Source organism: Plenodomus lingam, assembly GCF_022343315.1.
Source record: "Plenodomus lingam strain CAN1 chromosome Unknown contig_26, whole genome shotgun sequence".
Lineage (NCBI taxonomy): Eukaryota > Fungi > Ascomycota > Dothideomycetes > Pleosporales > Leptosphaeriaceae > Plenodomus > Plenodomus lingam.
Window position 1 is genome coordinate 496,612 of NW_027093941.1, and position 14,008 is coordinate 510,619.

General features: G+C 52.8%; 9 protein-coding genes across 9 annotated transcripts; 5 read left to right on the forward strand and 4 right to left on the reverse strand.

Moving 5' to 3' along the window:
• Positions 1-56: 56 nt before the first annotated feature.
• On the reverse strand, positions 57-1,816 carry IAQ61_006430 (uncharacterized protein; the record flags this gene model as incomplete). Its single annotated transcript, XM_003845266.2, has 3 exons — positions 57-284; positions 335-1,477; positions 1,649-1,816. 3 exons carry the CDS (start codon positions 1,814-1,816, stop codon positions 57-59), a joined length of 1,539 nt encoding a protein of 512 aa, XP_003845314.2.
• Positions 1,817-2,162: 346 nt separating this feature from the next.
• Positions 2,163-3,092, forward strand: IAQ61_006431 (uncharacterized protein; the record flags this gene model as incomplete). The annotated part of the gene is made up of 1 exon (XM_003845267.1): positions 2,163-3,092. The coding sequence occupies one exon, from the start codon at positions 2,163-2,165 to the stop codon at positions 3,090-3,092; it is 930 nt and encodes a 309-aa protein (XP_003845315.1).
• A 587-nt stretch (positions 3,093-3,679) lies between these two features.
• Positions 3,680-5,002, forward strand: IAQ61_006432 (uncharacterized protein; the record flags this gene model as incomplete). Its single annotated transcript, XM_003845268.2, has 3 exons — positions 3,680-4,623; positions 4,673-4,881; positions 4,932-5,002. 3 exons carry the CDS (start codon positions 3,680-3,682, stop codon positions 5,000-5,002), a joined length of 1,224 nt encoding a protein of 407 aa, XP_003845316.2.
• A 533-nt stretch (positions 5,003-5,535) lies between these two features.
• On the forward strand, positions 5,536-6,904 carry IAQ61_006433 (uncharacterized protein; the record flags this gene model as incomplete). The annotated part of the gene is made up of 6 exons (XM_066097182.1): positions 5,536-5,891; positions 5,941-6,057; positions 6,105-6,179; positions 6,229-6,280; positions 6,335-6,520; positions 6,590-6,904. 6 exons carry the CDS (start codon positions 5,536-5,538, stop codon positions 6,902-6,904), a joined length of 1,101 nt encoding a protein of 366 aa, XP_065952659.1.
• Positions 6,905-7,258: 354 nt separating this feature from the next.
• IAQ61_006434 (uncharacterized protein) lies at positions 7,259-8,451 on the forward strand (the record flags this gene model as incomplete). Its single annotated transcript, XM_066097183.1, has 3 exons — positions 7,259-7,443; positions 7,665-8,056; positions 8,123-8,451. The coding sequence occupies 3 exons, from the start codon at positions 7,259-7,261 to the stop codon at positions 8,449-8,451; spliced, it is 906 nt and encodes a 301-aa protein (XP_065952660.1).
• A 253-nt stretch (positions 8,452-8,704) lies between these two features.
• On the reverse strand, positions 8,705-9,436 carry IAQ61_006435 (uncharacterized protein; the record flags this gene model as incomplete). Its single annotated transcript, XM_003845271.2, has 1 exon — positions 8,705-9,436. The coding sequence occupies one exon, from the start codon at positions 9,434-9,436 to the stop codon at positions 8,705-8,707; it is 732 nt and encodes a 243-aa protein (XP_003845319.1).
• Positions 9,437-9,838: 402 nt separating this feature from the next.
• On the forward strand, positions 9,839-10,159 carry IAQ61_006436 (uncharacterized protein; the record flags this gene model as incomplete). Its single annotated transcript, XM_066097184.1, has 1 exon — positions 9,839-10,159. One exon carries the CDS (start codon positions 9,839-9,841, stop codon positions 10,157-10,159), a length of 321 nt encoding a protein of 106 aa, XP_065952661.1.
• A 12-nt stretch (positions 10,160-10,171) lies between these two features.
• On the reverse strand, positions 10,172-10,808 carry IAQ61_006437 (uncharacterized protein; the record flags this gene model as incomplete). The annotated part of the gene is made up of 2 exons (XM_066097185.1): positions 10,172-10,407; positions 10,610-10,808. 2 exons carry the CDS (start codon positions 10,806-10,808, stop codon positions 10,172-10,174), a joined length of 435 nt encoding a protein of 144 aa, XP_065952662.1.
• A 1,058-nt stretch (positions 10,809-11,866) lies between these two features.
• IAQ61_006438 (uncharacterized protein) lies at positions 11,867-13,774 on the reverse strand (the record flags this gene model as incomplete). Its single annotated transcript, XM_003845273.1, has 1 exon — positions 11,867-13,774. One exon carries the CDS (start codon positions 13,772-13,774, stop codon positions 11,867-11,869), a length of 1,908 nt encoding a protein of 635 aa, XP_003845321.1.
• Positions 13,775-14,008: the final 234 nt, after the last annotated feature.

A 14,008-nucleotide genomic window follows, 5' to 3' on the forward strand; every position in this document is an offset into this window, starting at 1 on the left:
GATGGCCCAGCATGATACGCGCTGAAGTGCTTCATACATGGATCGCGCCGGACATGCTATGCCTCGGACGTCTCTTCCTTGTCCTCCAAAGATGCCTTCTTCAGGTCGTCGGCAGCATCGGCAGCAGCATCCTTCTCTCGGGCAAGTTCTGCCTCTGCGGATGCGGAGCCATTGACACCCTGGTTCTTCTGAGCAGGCTTACGCGCCGTGTCAGTAGTACCATTGGTCGCTTCGTCCTCTTCGGCCTCGAGACGCTCAATTTCCTTTTGTGCCTTTGCGATGTTCTGCAACATGATCAGTTCCTGTTCGATTCTGGCCAGGTCTAGTAACTTACCTCCTTGGTCTTGCGGTCTTGGTCCTCTTTCCAGTGCGCAAGTTTGGCCTTGAGTTGTTCTACAGTGGCTGGGATATCCTCTTGACTCGAGGGAGCAGGAACGCCCACCTTTGTCAATTCCTCGATGATGCCCATGTTGAGGTTGAATTTGGAAGGAGCCGCACCGCCCTTTTTGCCCTTTTTTCCCTTCTTGCCACCCGTACCAGCGAAGTAGACCTCTTCTTCAGCATCCTTCTTCGAGACACGGGTGCCCTTGAGACCGGCGTCGTCGACAGTACGCTGAGCAGACGCAGCGAATTTGCTGGCTGTCGTGGTCTCCTTTGCTGGTAGGGCCGAAGGGTCGAAGTGTCGGATGAGACCCTCAGTCGCGATGATTTCGTCCTGGTAAGCGGGTGCGCTGGCCTCTTCGAGACGCTTGTTGGCAATCTCCTTGCGCTTGTTGGCCGTGTATGCGATTTGCTCTTGACGACGCTTCTCGTTGCGGATCTTGCGAGCCTCGAACTCGTAGTTCTGGAAGGCACGCTTTTGCTGGTAGTAGTTGTCCTTGAGCTCTTTGCGCGCAAGATACTTTTCTTGCTGCTCAGCACGTGCCTTGTCGGTCTGCTCACGGAGAGCCTTCAGGCCCTTGAAGGCCTCGTCCTGCTCAGCCTTTAGTGCGTCCAGCTCGGTCTGAAGCTTGGTGTACTTTTCGCTGAGAGCCTTGTTCTCGGGGTCGTCCAACAGCTTCTTCTGCTCGGCGATCTGGGCCTTGATGTCATCGATGGCCTTTTGTTGCGAGTCGAATTGGGAAAAGTTCTTGCGAGCCTTGTTGAGGTTGGTGATGTCAGAGAGGGCCTTCTTCTCGTCCACGAGCTTCATCATGCCGCCGTCAACCTGCTTCTGCAGACGGGCGATTTCCTGATCGACCTCTTCAGCCGACTTGAAGTTGACTTTGGCCTTTGCTGTCTTGAGCTCGGCCACCCGTGACTTGAGCTGTTCGTCGAGCTTCTTGATCTTCTCGAAGACGGCATTGCGACCAGACTTGTTGCCCTGCTGTGCCTGGCGGATGGCGTTGAGCTCGGTCTTGAGCTCCTGCTGGCGCTTTGCGTTGGGCGAGTCCTTGTTGTTGGGCTTGGCGAGGTCGAGTTTAGCCCTGCAGGCGTTCTGTCATGCGTCAGCAATTCCCTTAGCGAGCGAGGGGCGCACAATGTAGGTGCGAGATGCAAGTATCCGAGAAAGCGATGCACCACGTGTGGGGGGGGGGGAAAGAGGGCATATGTGCACAGTGTGGGCGGTTAGGTGCAGGCCAGGGCATATCCATGTATATCGTCTTACCAGCTTTTCTTGAGCAGCAGCATGCTCCTTCTCTGCCTTGGCAAGTTCCTCCTTGTATTTGTCCTCGTCGGGCTTTTCGGGCTTGACAATCTGCTGCTTGGTCTGCGATGCAGCAGCTTTGTCGGCGGCAGCCGTCTGTGTGGCGGGGGAGGCTGCGACGTCGGCCATGGGTGCAGTAGTCACTTTGGTTTTCAATTGGGATGACTGACGGGCTATTGACGGTCGAGGAGATGGCGCAGGGTAGAGGTGGCCGGCCGAGTGTGGGGGGGGGGGGCGTTGAAAGTTTGTTTCTCGAGGCGGGCGTTGCGGTGGAAGGACAAGTAATATGTTGATTTCGAGCGAGCGTTGCGAACCCACGGTCCTTTAGTTGCGGGCAAGCGCCACTAACGAATGAGAGTCGGTACACAACCTTCTGGCCTTTCACTTTTGTCCCGCTCGGCTGGGACTCCCCACCCCCGCCGAACAACGTCTTTCGGCTCATTCGCATCCCACGCAATACAAAAGCACCAACACCATGGCCGAACGTTCGCGGGGAAGGACGCCTCTCCTACTGCTCAAGACCAAGTCTGCACCCACAGACACGTACGAGGAGCTCTTCAGCACCGTCGACAACGGTCGCTATGCCCCCGTGTTCGTGCCCGTGCTCGAACATCGGTTCAGGCGAGATGCGCTGGACTTGGTGCAACACCACATCACCAGCCGCGGCTTTGTCCCAGCCTCACAACAGGGACTGGCCACATATGGCGCCGTGATCTTCACCTCCCAGCGCGCTGTCGAAGCATTCGCCCAAATTGTCGAGAGCATCCGGGCCGAGGGATCGCTGGCAATTGAGCATCTCCTTCCCCCCAGTTTGCCATTATATGTCGTAGGTCCAGCTACAGCCCGTGGCCTGAAATCCCTGAAGCTTCCATGCCCCATCCTGGGCGAGGAAACTGGTAATGGTGAAGCCTTAGCTGCTTTTGTGTTGGACCACTACAACAGCATGTATGCGGGCACTCCGAAGCCGCCTATACTCTTCCTGGTCGGTGATAAAAGAAGGGACATTATACCAAAAACACTCCAGTCCGAAGAGCTGGAAGCCAATATGCGTTCAAGAATAGACGAGTTGGTTATATACGAAACCGGAGAGATGCAGTCGTTCAAAGCTGATTTCTCTTCCATCTGGAGGAATAACGTGGAACGTGGGGCCCAACGCCAGTGGATAGTTGTGTTTTCCCCAACCGGCTGTCAGGCGATGCTGGAGAGCTTGGATCTTCTTGAACCAGGTAGCAGAAGGGCCAAACCGATGAACGATGAGAGGAAGGTCTTCATCGCCACGATTGGGCCCACCACTCGCGACTACCTCATCGAGGAGTTTGGCTTTAGCCCGGATGTTTGCGCAGAGAGACCCAGCCCCGAGGGAATCGCTGAGGGCATCAAAGCCTTCACAGAAAAGCATGGATAATACGACGCGAGTGAACATTCTGCCATACCTTCTGATGGCCTGTTTATGCCCAAAGAGAGTGCCCGTCGTCGCTGGTTCTCTCAGCCCTAGGAAGCCAACATCTAAGAGAGTCTCCCTCCCTTCTGCTGGTAGATCTCAAGGTATGGTGGACGACCAGGGACGCAATCCATAGTGCACAAGTTTCACATACTCACCGTAGTCAGTGGGTGTCCGCCGAAGATAGGATGACGAACCGAGCAGGTAGAGTATTTGAGCTCATCAATGTCTGTTAACGTTTGTCGACGTCACATCATGAGAGCATCGAAGGCTCAAACCATTACGTCGCGTCTCAAAGGGGCTGGTGATTGTGTCATGCACGTGCACATGTGTTACGACGACGGATGCTACTACGGTCTGGACCAAATAGCTTCTGACGTCACCATCACAGTAGACGCGACGCGACGAGTACAAACCTCGCGTCCGCGCCGTCTTTTATCAGAAGTATCCTCAGTTCTTCATCAATCATTCGTCCAAGAAGTGCCAGGCTATTTTCTTCGCAAGTTCATCTACTTTCACCGTGCCATCTACGTTGACCCACAAGTGTAACAATGGTTGGACCACCCACACCTCAGCGCGGAGATGGCAAGAGCCCAAGTCCTGCAAAGTCCGATGAGTCGATAGCTGGCACGAAGAGGAAGCCAGAGATTGAGCTGTCCCCAAATCGCAACCATAAGACAGCTAAGAAACAGACGACGATAGAAGAGACTCTCGGCAGCGAACAACAAGATACCAAAATGAAACAACCCAGTTCCGACCATGATGAAGACGGAGGGATCAATGTCGATACCGAAAAGGAGGTCAATAGCAAAGCTTCAGATGATACTGCAAAGGCGCCGACGACGGCCAATGCTGACGCTGACCAAGACCCGAATGAGAACACGGGAGCAGCAACCGAGGCAAATGGAGATGGACCTATCGATGTGTCGACCCAGCGCGCGGCGGAAGTCCCGTCAAACATACTCGAGAAGGGCATCATATACTTCTTCACCCGTAATCGCGTAGGCATCTCAGATTCCGACAGCGTTGGTGACCTACAGCGTACTTTCTTCGTGCTGCGGCCTATTCCCACTGGGGCCAAGCTGGGCGATGGTGCTCTGGCCGATCAGGACAACATCCGCCTGCTTGCGCTGCCTAAGAAAGTATTTCCCAAGTCCCACAACGACAAGTTCATGGCTTTTGTGGAGAAGGCAAATACAACCATCAAGGAGTTGAAAGAGAATTTTTTTCCTGCAACCGAGTACGATACCAAGACCAAGGGCTCTCGGCGAGATGAGCCAGTAAATCCTATCGCGGAGGGCGTGTATGCAATCACACGAACTGAGAATGCAACGTCACATCTTGTCTACTCTACAACTATTCCGTCCGAGCTCGGTGAAGTACAAAAGGACCTTGGTATTAAGGATTCGGGTAGCTTTGTCATTAGTGCGAAGAATCCTGAGCGCCCTGGCAATGCAAGAGCTCAGCTACCTCAGAAACCCGACTTTCCGAAAGAGTGAGTTCAACAAGTGATTACAAAGATATAAAATATTGATTTGTGATAGGATCATTTCAGAGTTTCGTAACCTGGCTTGGTCAGAGGTCAAGCCAAAGTATCTGGACTATGAATACTGTCAGATATTACTTATTGGCGAAGAGGTTGACAGCGCCGTCGAGCCCACTAAGAAGGACCAAAAGGATGATAAAGAGACACCACAGGAAGAGCTGGAGAAGTTGGAGCACGAGGATGAGCTCCGCGTCCAACACCTACATGGTAAGTACATTTTCCACAACTATCGATGACATGTACTAACCATATCGTAGGTGACGACTCAGTCTTCGACGATCTTAAGATTGGCAAGAAAGAATACAGTCAGATTCCAACCACTTGGTGAATATTACGCCATGATTTTCGGAGTTCATGCACTAGTATGGCTCAATGTGGTTCTAGGACTATGTAAAACAGATTGCTCCATCCCGGTGATAAATTGGAGCATGTATGAATTCGTGGTGAAAACATTGGGGTCTGGGGGATGCTAAAATGCAAACATAATGGATGTTTCACAATGCGGACGAGCTGCCTACGTAAACGCAATGTATTATCATTTTTCTTAAATCTTCCATTAGACTTGATATACCTTATCGCTCTGATAGAAATATCTTAGAAAACTCTGCCTGCTTGCTGCTCGATGCTGTTCACCGCTAACGCCTCTGGTCACCGCCCATCGAATGGTACACTCGTGTCACACTCACCGTTCACACCAACATGTCAAGCCTCTCACTACCTCGCAGCTTGCCGGAACCCTTCTTCCACCTCTTTTGTAAGCTTCTTCTCCCTACATTGTAAGGATCAACCGCCTATCTTACTTCATTTGCGATTATGAAGCCTCGCGCTCAGCCCTCAATGGCTGATCATGAACCCGTTACAATGTGGGCACTTGCATCGTTCGCAGTCACAAACTGTTTCAAGTCACCTAGCTGTGCCGATCTAGTTCTCGACCGTGCCAACAATGAGTTCGGGTTGGTTTACACCCTCGAGCCCGGCACAATGGTGATGGCTCAATGGCCAGAGACCGATGAGCCAGTATACTTTGCTGCAACGAAAATCCTGGCAGCTTGCTTGCGAACAAGTACTTCTTGTAAGAAGATATGTCTATTGCTGGCTCACTACCAACTGGATCTGGTGTTCGAGACGGCGAATGGTGCGGCAGATTTCACGCAGTTGCTTGGGCGGTTGGTCACGAAGGTTGGAAACCAGCGATTTGAGATATATGAGGCCACATCGTAAGTTTACACCAGAACATATGTGGTGCAAGAGTTGACAATGCTGTAGCAATGCGGCACTGGCACGTGCGGATTTCACCATGGAAAAAGAGTGTCAGGGCTTGAAGCTGGAAGATTCTGCGCCCTGGACTGCAATTTCGGATGCAAATGCTTCTGAGTGGGCTAAGTATGTTGGAGATCCCCATATCAACCGCATTATACTGATATTCATAGGATCTACAAGGCGGGCAAGTGCTCAGACTTCACCGTCATTGCAGGCGGAATACTCTATCCAGTCCATCGTGTGCTGTAAGTCAGATTGCATGACCGACGGTACAGACCACTAATACGACTCAAGCCTCTGTAGTAGATCTGAGTACTTCAATGCTGTTTGTGATGGCCGCTTCAGTGTACGTCAAACACTTGGCCTTTGATCGTTCCATGCCCATGCTGACACAGCAAAGGAAAGCGAGCAGCGTTCCATTACCCTACCCGAGGATGCGAAACTGATATCAACCCTTCTTCAAGAACTCTACGGAGTCTACAACTCGACCACGGGCTCGATCTTCACCAACTTCGCTCTGCTCCGCGCACTGGAGAAGGAACTCGTGATGAGCGACATTCTAGCCCTCTTCATTGCCGCAGATAAGGTAAGCTCTTTCCTTTGATTAATTTTTGATCCATCAGCCCGATCTCGGCAGCTAATTGATAGTCAATAGTACGCCATGCAGCCCATCAAACATAAAGTGGCAGAAACGATCATCGATCGTATCCCATTCATCTACGACCCCCTGAGCATTGTAGACCTGGCATCCAATGTCTACCAGTCAGAGTTTCCAGAAATGGACTGCGGACTACGCAAGTCCATCGTTATGCAACTACACTCGAGGCTTCCTGCGATCATGGCGGATGAGGAAGCTTGGAAGGAATACGCTGCGAACAAGGAGGTAGTAAGGGCGTTGCACGAACATCAGTGCGAGTTGCTAGGGGTTGGAGGGATCCTGACTCCGCCCAGTACACCAACAAAGAGGTGAAGAGGAGATGGAAGTGGGAGAGAAGATTGGGAGAGCCTGTAGCGTGGAATTGGTCGCAGATTGAATGATACTCAGCTACTTCAGGGGAGAACGAGAAACGGTTGTAGGTATCTCGTCCTTCCAGCAAACTCGTTTTACTACGAAAGAAATAGCCTCATCAGATACGACTTCCAGATAAAGTATCACGCAGTGATTACAAGACAAGTCTGAAACCTGGACGTCTACAACCTGACTCCCTCACAACCACTGCACGTGCCTGCGCGCCACGCTAGCATACATGCACGCATCCAACCTCAACACGTCACGTCCCCCACCCCTCCCATCTCCCCCCCACCAGGTCTGCCACAACCCCCAATGGCCCCCGATGTTGCCGCTGCTAATGGCACATCTGCATCCTCCGCAACCTCGACGCCCAAACCCTCGCAGAAACCCCCCATTGGCCCAAATGTTCTCGAGGTCGTCTTCGGCTCTCTGCTCATCACCCCATGGTATCCGTCCTTTTACCCCGAGGAGCTGGTAGGCCGACGCGTGGAGCGGTTGTACGTGTGCCACTGGTGTTTTAGGTATACCAAGGAATTAGCTGGATTCCTGGGGCATTTGGTAAGCACCTTGCAGCTTTTGTCCATGGCGACGGAGGCATGTGCAGAGAGACAGAGAGAGAGAGAATAGATAGAGAGTTGAACGCTGATAGATAGGGGAAATGCGAACAGAAAGTCTGCCCCCTCCATACGAGCCCACCCCTTGGCACACGTGTCTACAGAAAAGATAACTACTCCATCTACGAAATCGACGGTGAGAAACACAAGTTATACGCGCAAAACCTGTCGCTGTTTGCGAAACTCTTTCTCGATACAAAGTCGGTCTTCTACGACGTCACGACTTTTTTGTACTATTTGCTGGTTGCGCATGAACCCAAGCCAAGTGTACCAAATACAGATGTGAAGGACGAGGAAAAGGCAGCTGGGGGTATACATACCAGCACAGGACAAGTGGTGGGCTTCTTCAGCAAGGAGAAAATGAGCTGGGATAACAATAATTTGGCATGTATACTGGTCTTTCCGCCGTGGCAGAAGCAGGGGCTGGGCCAGATTTTGATGGGTGCGAGTTATGAGATGAGCCGGCGGGAGGGACGCTTAGGCGGGCCTGAGAAACGTAGGTTGTTTTTTTGTTCTCATCGCTTCATCGAGACCGTTGACTCGGTTGGCTAACAGCTCACAGCGTTATCGGATCTCGGTAGAATTGCATACATGCATTATTGGTCGCAAACGCTCGCGCGCACAATTCTCTCTTGCCCTTCGAAACGCACGTTGACGGTGCAAGATCTTCGGGAGAAGACGTATATTATGCCCGAGGATATTATAGCCACATTGCAGGCTATGCATGTGCTGGAGCAGAAGAAGCGAGGTGGTGCAGAAGTGGTTATCAACAAGGCAAAGGTCAGGGCGTGGGCGGAAGCGAGCAAGGTTGATTTGAACAAGCTCCCCGTAGATGCGGACGCATTTGTCGTTCGTGAAATCAGTAGGAGCGGCAGCGAAGACAATTTGTAACATGTGCGAAGCATTAGAGTCGAGTTCACGGCGTTTGGTCAGCGATACCCCTGGAGTTTGAGCATGCTTAGTGTAGACGTAGTAGTTTCTTGAACAAAAACAATGGCTGCATGCATCCCAACCAAGGGCCTAGCCAAGCCAGCCAGTATAGTATGGGTATTTCTTCCCCAGACTCCTCCCAGAACGCCATGGTATATATACGCCTTTAACCCTAAGCAACGAGTTCAACCAACACAGCCACTCACTAAAAAGCTCACTTCTTCTCCTCGCCCAAATATCCAACCACATGCCCACACCTCTCCAACCTCGCCCTCGTCTCCGGCAATCCCTTGTTCAACCTGGCCAACCCTTCAACCGCCCGCTCCCAATTCCTCTGCACCTCGTCTGCCCTCGACAACGGCTCCACACGCGCAACATCCTGCTCCCCGACCATACCCGCCATCTTCTCCCAGCCCGCCATCTCCCTCGTCAAGCCCTCGGCCTCGGCCTCAAACCGCGCCTGCCACGCCGCCGCCGCCGCCTTGGGCGTCGTCCTCCGATGCGCACTAATCTTGGCCACCAAGGCATCCCGCCTCGCGACCTGCGCCGCAAGCCTCGCCCTCAACTTCTCATCGAACGGTTCATACTCCTCCTTCTCCGCTTCACTTATGGCATTGCCAGCATCAGCACCAGCAAAGTCCGCACCCACCACGCCCTCCATGGCCTCCCCCCGCTCCTCTCCCTCGTCCTCGCCACTGCGGCCCCGTGCGACTACATCAAGCCCATTGATACTGATATTGTTGCGCATGCCCTGCAGCACATTTGCGACAAAGGCGTCGACGAGGGATTCGACCTGGGTGCGCAGTTCGTCCGGGCTGTTGCTGCCGTCTTTTACGGGCGGCAGGTGCAAATCGAGTTTTTGGCGGGCGGCGAGCCGGATTCGAGAGGTTAGGTAGGCGAGGTCGGCGGGGGATTGGAGCTCTACTTTTCGGTGTTCGGAGTCCATGGTTGGTTGATTTGGTTGGATTGCGAGAAATGTGGGTGGATGGGTGGATGGTGTTTTGGTGGGAGAGGGTTGATTGCGTGCCAGGGCAAGGGGGGTTGTAGCGCAATATCAGCGGAGGGGCAGGATGGAAGGAGTTTTTTTTTCTGGTTTATTCTATAGGCTTGTGTGGCTGTGCTCGGTAGTGTGCGACATGCCAGCGCTGTTGTGGCGTGGTGGTTGTGTTGCGCTTGATCGACGTTGTTGTGGTGTTGTTGTGCTCCCTGGGACAACATGCATCGCGCGCGCGAGTCCGTGCACACGGGCCTTATCGATAAGAGCAACCGTTGCGGCCGAGGCAAGGTGGGGGGTGCTGCTACCATGCATCGTATCACATTGAGGCTGTCCGTTGTCTTCAAGTGAAACATGCATATAAATTCAAATCCACAAGTAGCCCAAACACCGTTACTACAGAGAGCTCCATGCGCCGCTATGGGCGCCAGTGCCTGTACAGTACAATCCGCTTCCAACTCCAAGGACAGGTTCGCAGTACCAATTCAAGACCACACAGCTTGTAATCCACACGTGTCAAAGCACAACATCCCCTCTTACATTACCCCAGATTCTTCGGCCCACAATACCTTGTCTATTCCTATGCAGCTTCCAAAGATCTTCCGTGTCTCGTTGCTCTCTGCAAAGAGAGTCTGCGTTACGACGGGAACATCTTCTCTGCCTCCTCATCCGTGAGTATGATGTCCTCTACCGGATCCTTTCGTGTCTCGAGATCGTCAAAGTGGTACTCTGCATAACTAGGTAGGAAGATTTCTGTGCCGATGAGTCATAAGTCAGCGGTGCTCTAGATTCTAGGGAGCCACGACAGAAACGTGATGGGCTGGGATCTGTAATACCTTGATTCCAGTCGAAGCCCTGGGAAGCCTTGACACAGGTGATCTGTCCATCTGTTAGCCTAGCCACGGGGAGCTTATGCACTTGTACTCTCAATAGAGACGTGCCCAACCTACCAGGCGCGGACTCTCTGAATCCCCGACATTGATCACTGTGTGCTCTGCCTTGGAGAAGGTCGCAGCTGCAATCAGCCATTCAATCAGCGCCTTTACACCAATCTCTCCTCTCTGCCCATTCACTCACACATCAAACTCGTCCTTCGTCCACAATTTCTCTCATTCCCCGGACTACCCTGCGGCGTTGAGGCCGTGGAGCTAGTCGCCAAACTTCCGTAGCTATCGTAGCCACGACCGTAGCCAAAGTGGTTACCCAATGTCGAATCCATGGAATGACGCGAAGTGTGATGATGCAGTTTGTTCTTGCGTCTAGGAATCGCAATCGCATTGGATGCCGAAGCGGCCGTCGATGCGGACGAGGCCGACGATGCCATGGTTTGTACCTCGTATGATGTCGATGATGATACTCGAATCGTGTCACAAAGGGAGCAAGCGGCACACCAACGTTGACTACTAACGTTGACTAGCGCCAGTTGAAGGCCCCTCCAAAGGGCCCCAAAGAGAGTTTTAGAGGTGACAAGCTAGAGACAAGCTAAGAGAGTATGAATGACTAGGTTTATGAAAGTAAGAAGGGGAAGAAGAAGAAGAAGAAGAAGGGGAAGGAGAAGGAGAAGAAGATGAGGATGATGGAGATGGAGAAGGAGAAGGAGAAGGAGAAGAGGGAACAAGGAAGCGGAAAGAGAGGAACATACTGCCAGTCACAAGTCCACTGTCAACAGCCTCATCCCAGTCTAGGGAGAGTCGGAGTCATTCCAAGTCCTCGCCCATACGTAGGTACCGTACATGCCCATACAATGCCATACATTTGTACCTAGCTGCACGCCTCCCTAGGGTGAGGCGTGAGTAGCCGGCCAATGAGCAATCTGCACGCGGCGTCCGGCTGGTGACTTGGTCCAATCTCGATGGCTAAGTGGGGCGGCTATTGGGGGCGGGGGGGGGGGGGGAGCATGGGGAGCGTGACAAGGCAGCCCGTCCGTGCATTGCCGTCGCCTTTGTCCTGGAGCCCTGACATGGTCCTCCTCTTTCTTGGCTTTCTTATACCCTCGACGGCCTCGTTATCTCCTTTTCCTTCCCGCCGATCATGGGGCCTGCTCAAGAATGAAGAAGGAGGCCGAGAGAGACTGTGGCGGGTATGGTGCCATCAGTAGTTCCATGATCCATTCACACTTGAAAAACTACGTGAGCAAGCATTCAATCATCATGGAAAGGAAAGGGTAGGATACATAGGATGGATAGGTAGGATAGGTTAGATGAGAGCATTAGAACAAGAGTTTCAACATGTATGTTTGCATATATAGTTCACCATCATCGCTAATAGAAGCAATCGTCGTCCCCACCCAAACGCCCCATGGCTGTAAACCGCAGCCATGGACAACCATGCTCAACCTCAAAATCACGCCCGCCATCCTCCCATACACGGATTTGCCCACTTTTAGAGATACCGGAAGTCTGGCGCCCTACTCTTTCTATTTCTATGCCTGGGATTCACAGGTTGTCGATCATACGCATCGTTGTAATCACCCTGTACACCCTGCCCATACCCATGCATCCCATTGCTCATCCCATTCATCCCCCCATTTCCATAACCACCATGGAATCCCCCATTCTGTCCCCCGCCATTCCACTGCGCCTGGCCCTGATCTTGACCCGCCTGATTCATCATCCCACCAAAATTTCCCATGCCCCCGTTCATGCCCCCGTTCATCATCGCGTTCTGCATCTGCATCGGCTGCATCTGCATAGACATACCCATCATCTGTCCGTTCATCATCGGTCCATGGTTGAATCCCATGTTGGACTGGAAAGGCGGCGCTGGGAAGCCCATGTTGCCATGCATACCACCACCACCATTGGCCATGTTTGGCATATTCGACATCCCAGGCATACCGCCCATCATCGGCATGGACATGGACATGGGCAGAGGCATAGGCATAGGCATATTCATATTGGCTGGCGCGTTCTTCAAAGCTTCCATTTGTTTGATGAATTCCTGCTCCATTTGCGCCGCCGGGTTTGAAGCTTGTCGTGCTTCTTGCTCTTTCTGCTGCCGCATCGCCTTGGGCGCCGACGGTGGCTGAATCTCTGTAGGTGGTGATTTGCGCTTCTTGGAACTGGTCGACTCAGTGTCCGAGCCATTACCAGGCCCACCTGGGCCTGGACTGGTACACGACGTTTTCGCCGCTTCTGCAACAGAGAGTATGGGCACGTCAGTAGCAGTCTGGGGGGCAGAATTCTCATGTTCATTGTTGGTCGACGATGCTGATTCAACTGCTGCTGCTGCCGCCGCTTGGACTTCTGCCTTGGCCTTTTCCTCCTTGTCCAACTTTGCCTTGGCCCTTTCAGCTTCGAACGCCTTGATAGACTTCACCATGTCCTCATCAGGAACAAGATCATCCATAAGAACATCCTCCTGTGCACAATTCGGACAAATCAAATCTCCATCTGCCAGTGCGTTGTCGATGCACTCTCGGCAGTACGTCTTACTACAACATGGGGTTTTGACTGGATCGACAAACATCCGCTTGTCGATCGAGCACTCTAGTCCACGCTGACGAACTTCCTCGCTAGCCGCGTCTGCGCTAGCAGCTTGTGCCTTGGTGGCATTGACCTTTTCCTGAAATTTCTCCCATGTCTTTGTGTCCGCCATCACCTGGACGTATTCACCATCCGCGTTCAGCATCACACCCTTTGCTGCCTCCTCATCTATGGGCTTCTCAACCTTCTTGAGGAAAGATTGGGGGATTCCCGTTGTGCGCTTGGCCTGGAACACAGGCTTGAAGTCCGGGTCATCGTTTGTCGGACATGCTTGGATCCAGTGACCCTTGATGTTACAGCGACGGCAAACGTAGCCAGGTGGTGGGTCGTGATTCGGTACCACAACTGCTTTCTTCTTGTGGAATACAGGTTTCGCGTGCGACAGTGCTTCCTTTTGTGCATCCCAGACCGAAGCGGACTCGGCTAGGAAGGCAGCTTCGGCGTCTGTCTCGGTCAACTCAGCGCCACCGCCGGGTGCACTCGGTGCGGGCTTCGTCTCTTTCGTGATTGCGCGTACAGGCGCTCTTCCTGTCACATAACGAGCGGCACGGCCGCGGCCACGGGGAGCCGGCCGGCGGACAGCGATGACTGTGTCGGATCGAGGGATGAGGGTGGTATCGTCCTTGTACTCGCTATTCATGTCGTGCTCCGGATAGATGTGGAGGTTGAAGTCGGTGCCATCGCCGAGACCGGAGGCGGTGATAATTTCGCGCTTCAACTCGAAGACGCTGATGCTGGTGCCCTCGAAGAAGATGAGTTCGGGCTCTTTTGAGTTCTTGAACTTGTAGAACACTGAAGACGGCATTTTTTGTGAAGTGAGTGAGAGGAAAGTGCAAGCGCAACAACTTTATTGCTCTATATATAACAGTAGGCGGCGACCAGCGTCGCGCGCGTTAACAGAGAGGAAAGAAAGTCGTCGCAATCGTTACGCCTACTACAGTGAGTGCAAACGTTCAGCTTGTGTCTTGCAATGCGATGACACTTGTGCGAGCAGTCTGTGTGGCGCACAGGTGTTGATAATAAAGTGTCGTGGCGGTGT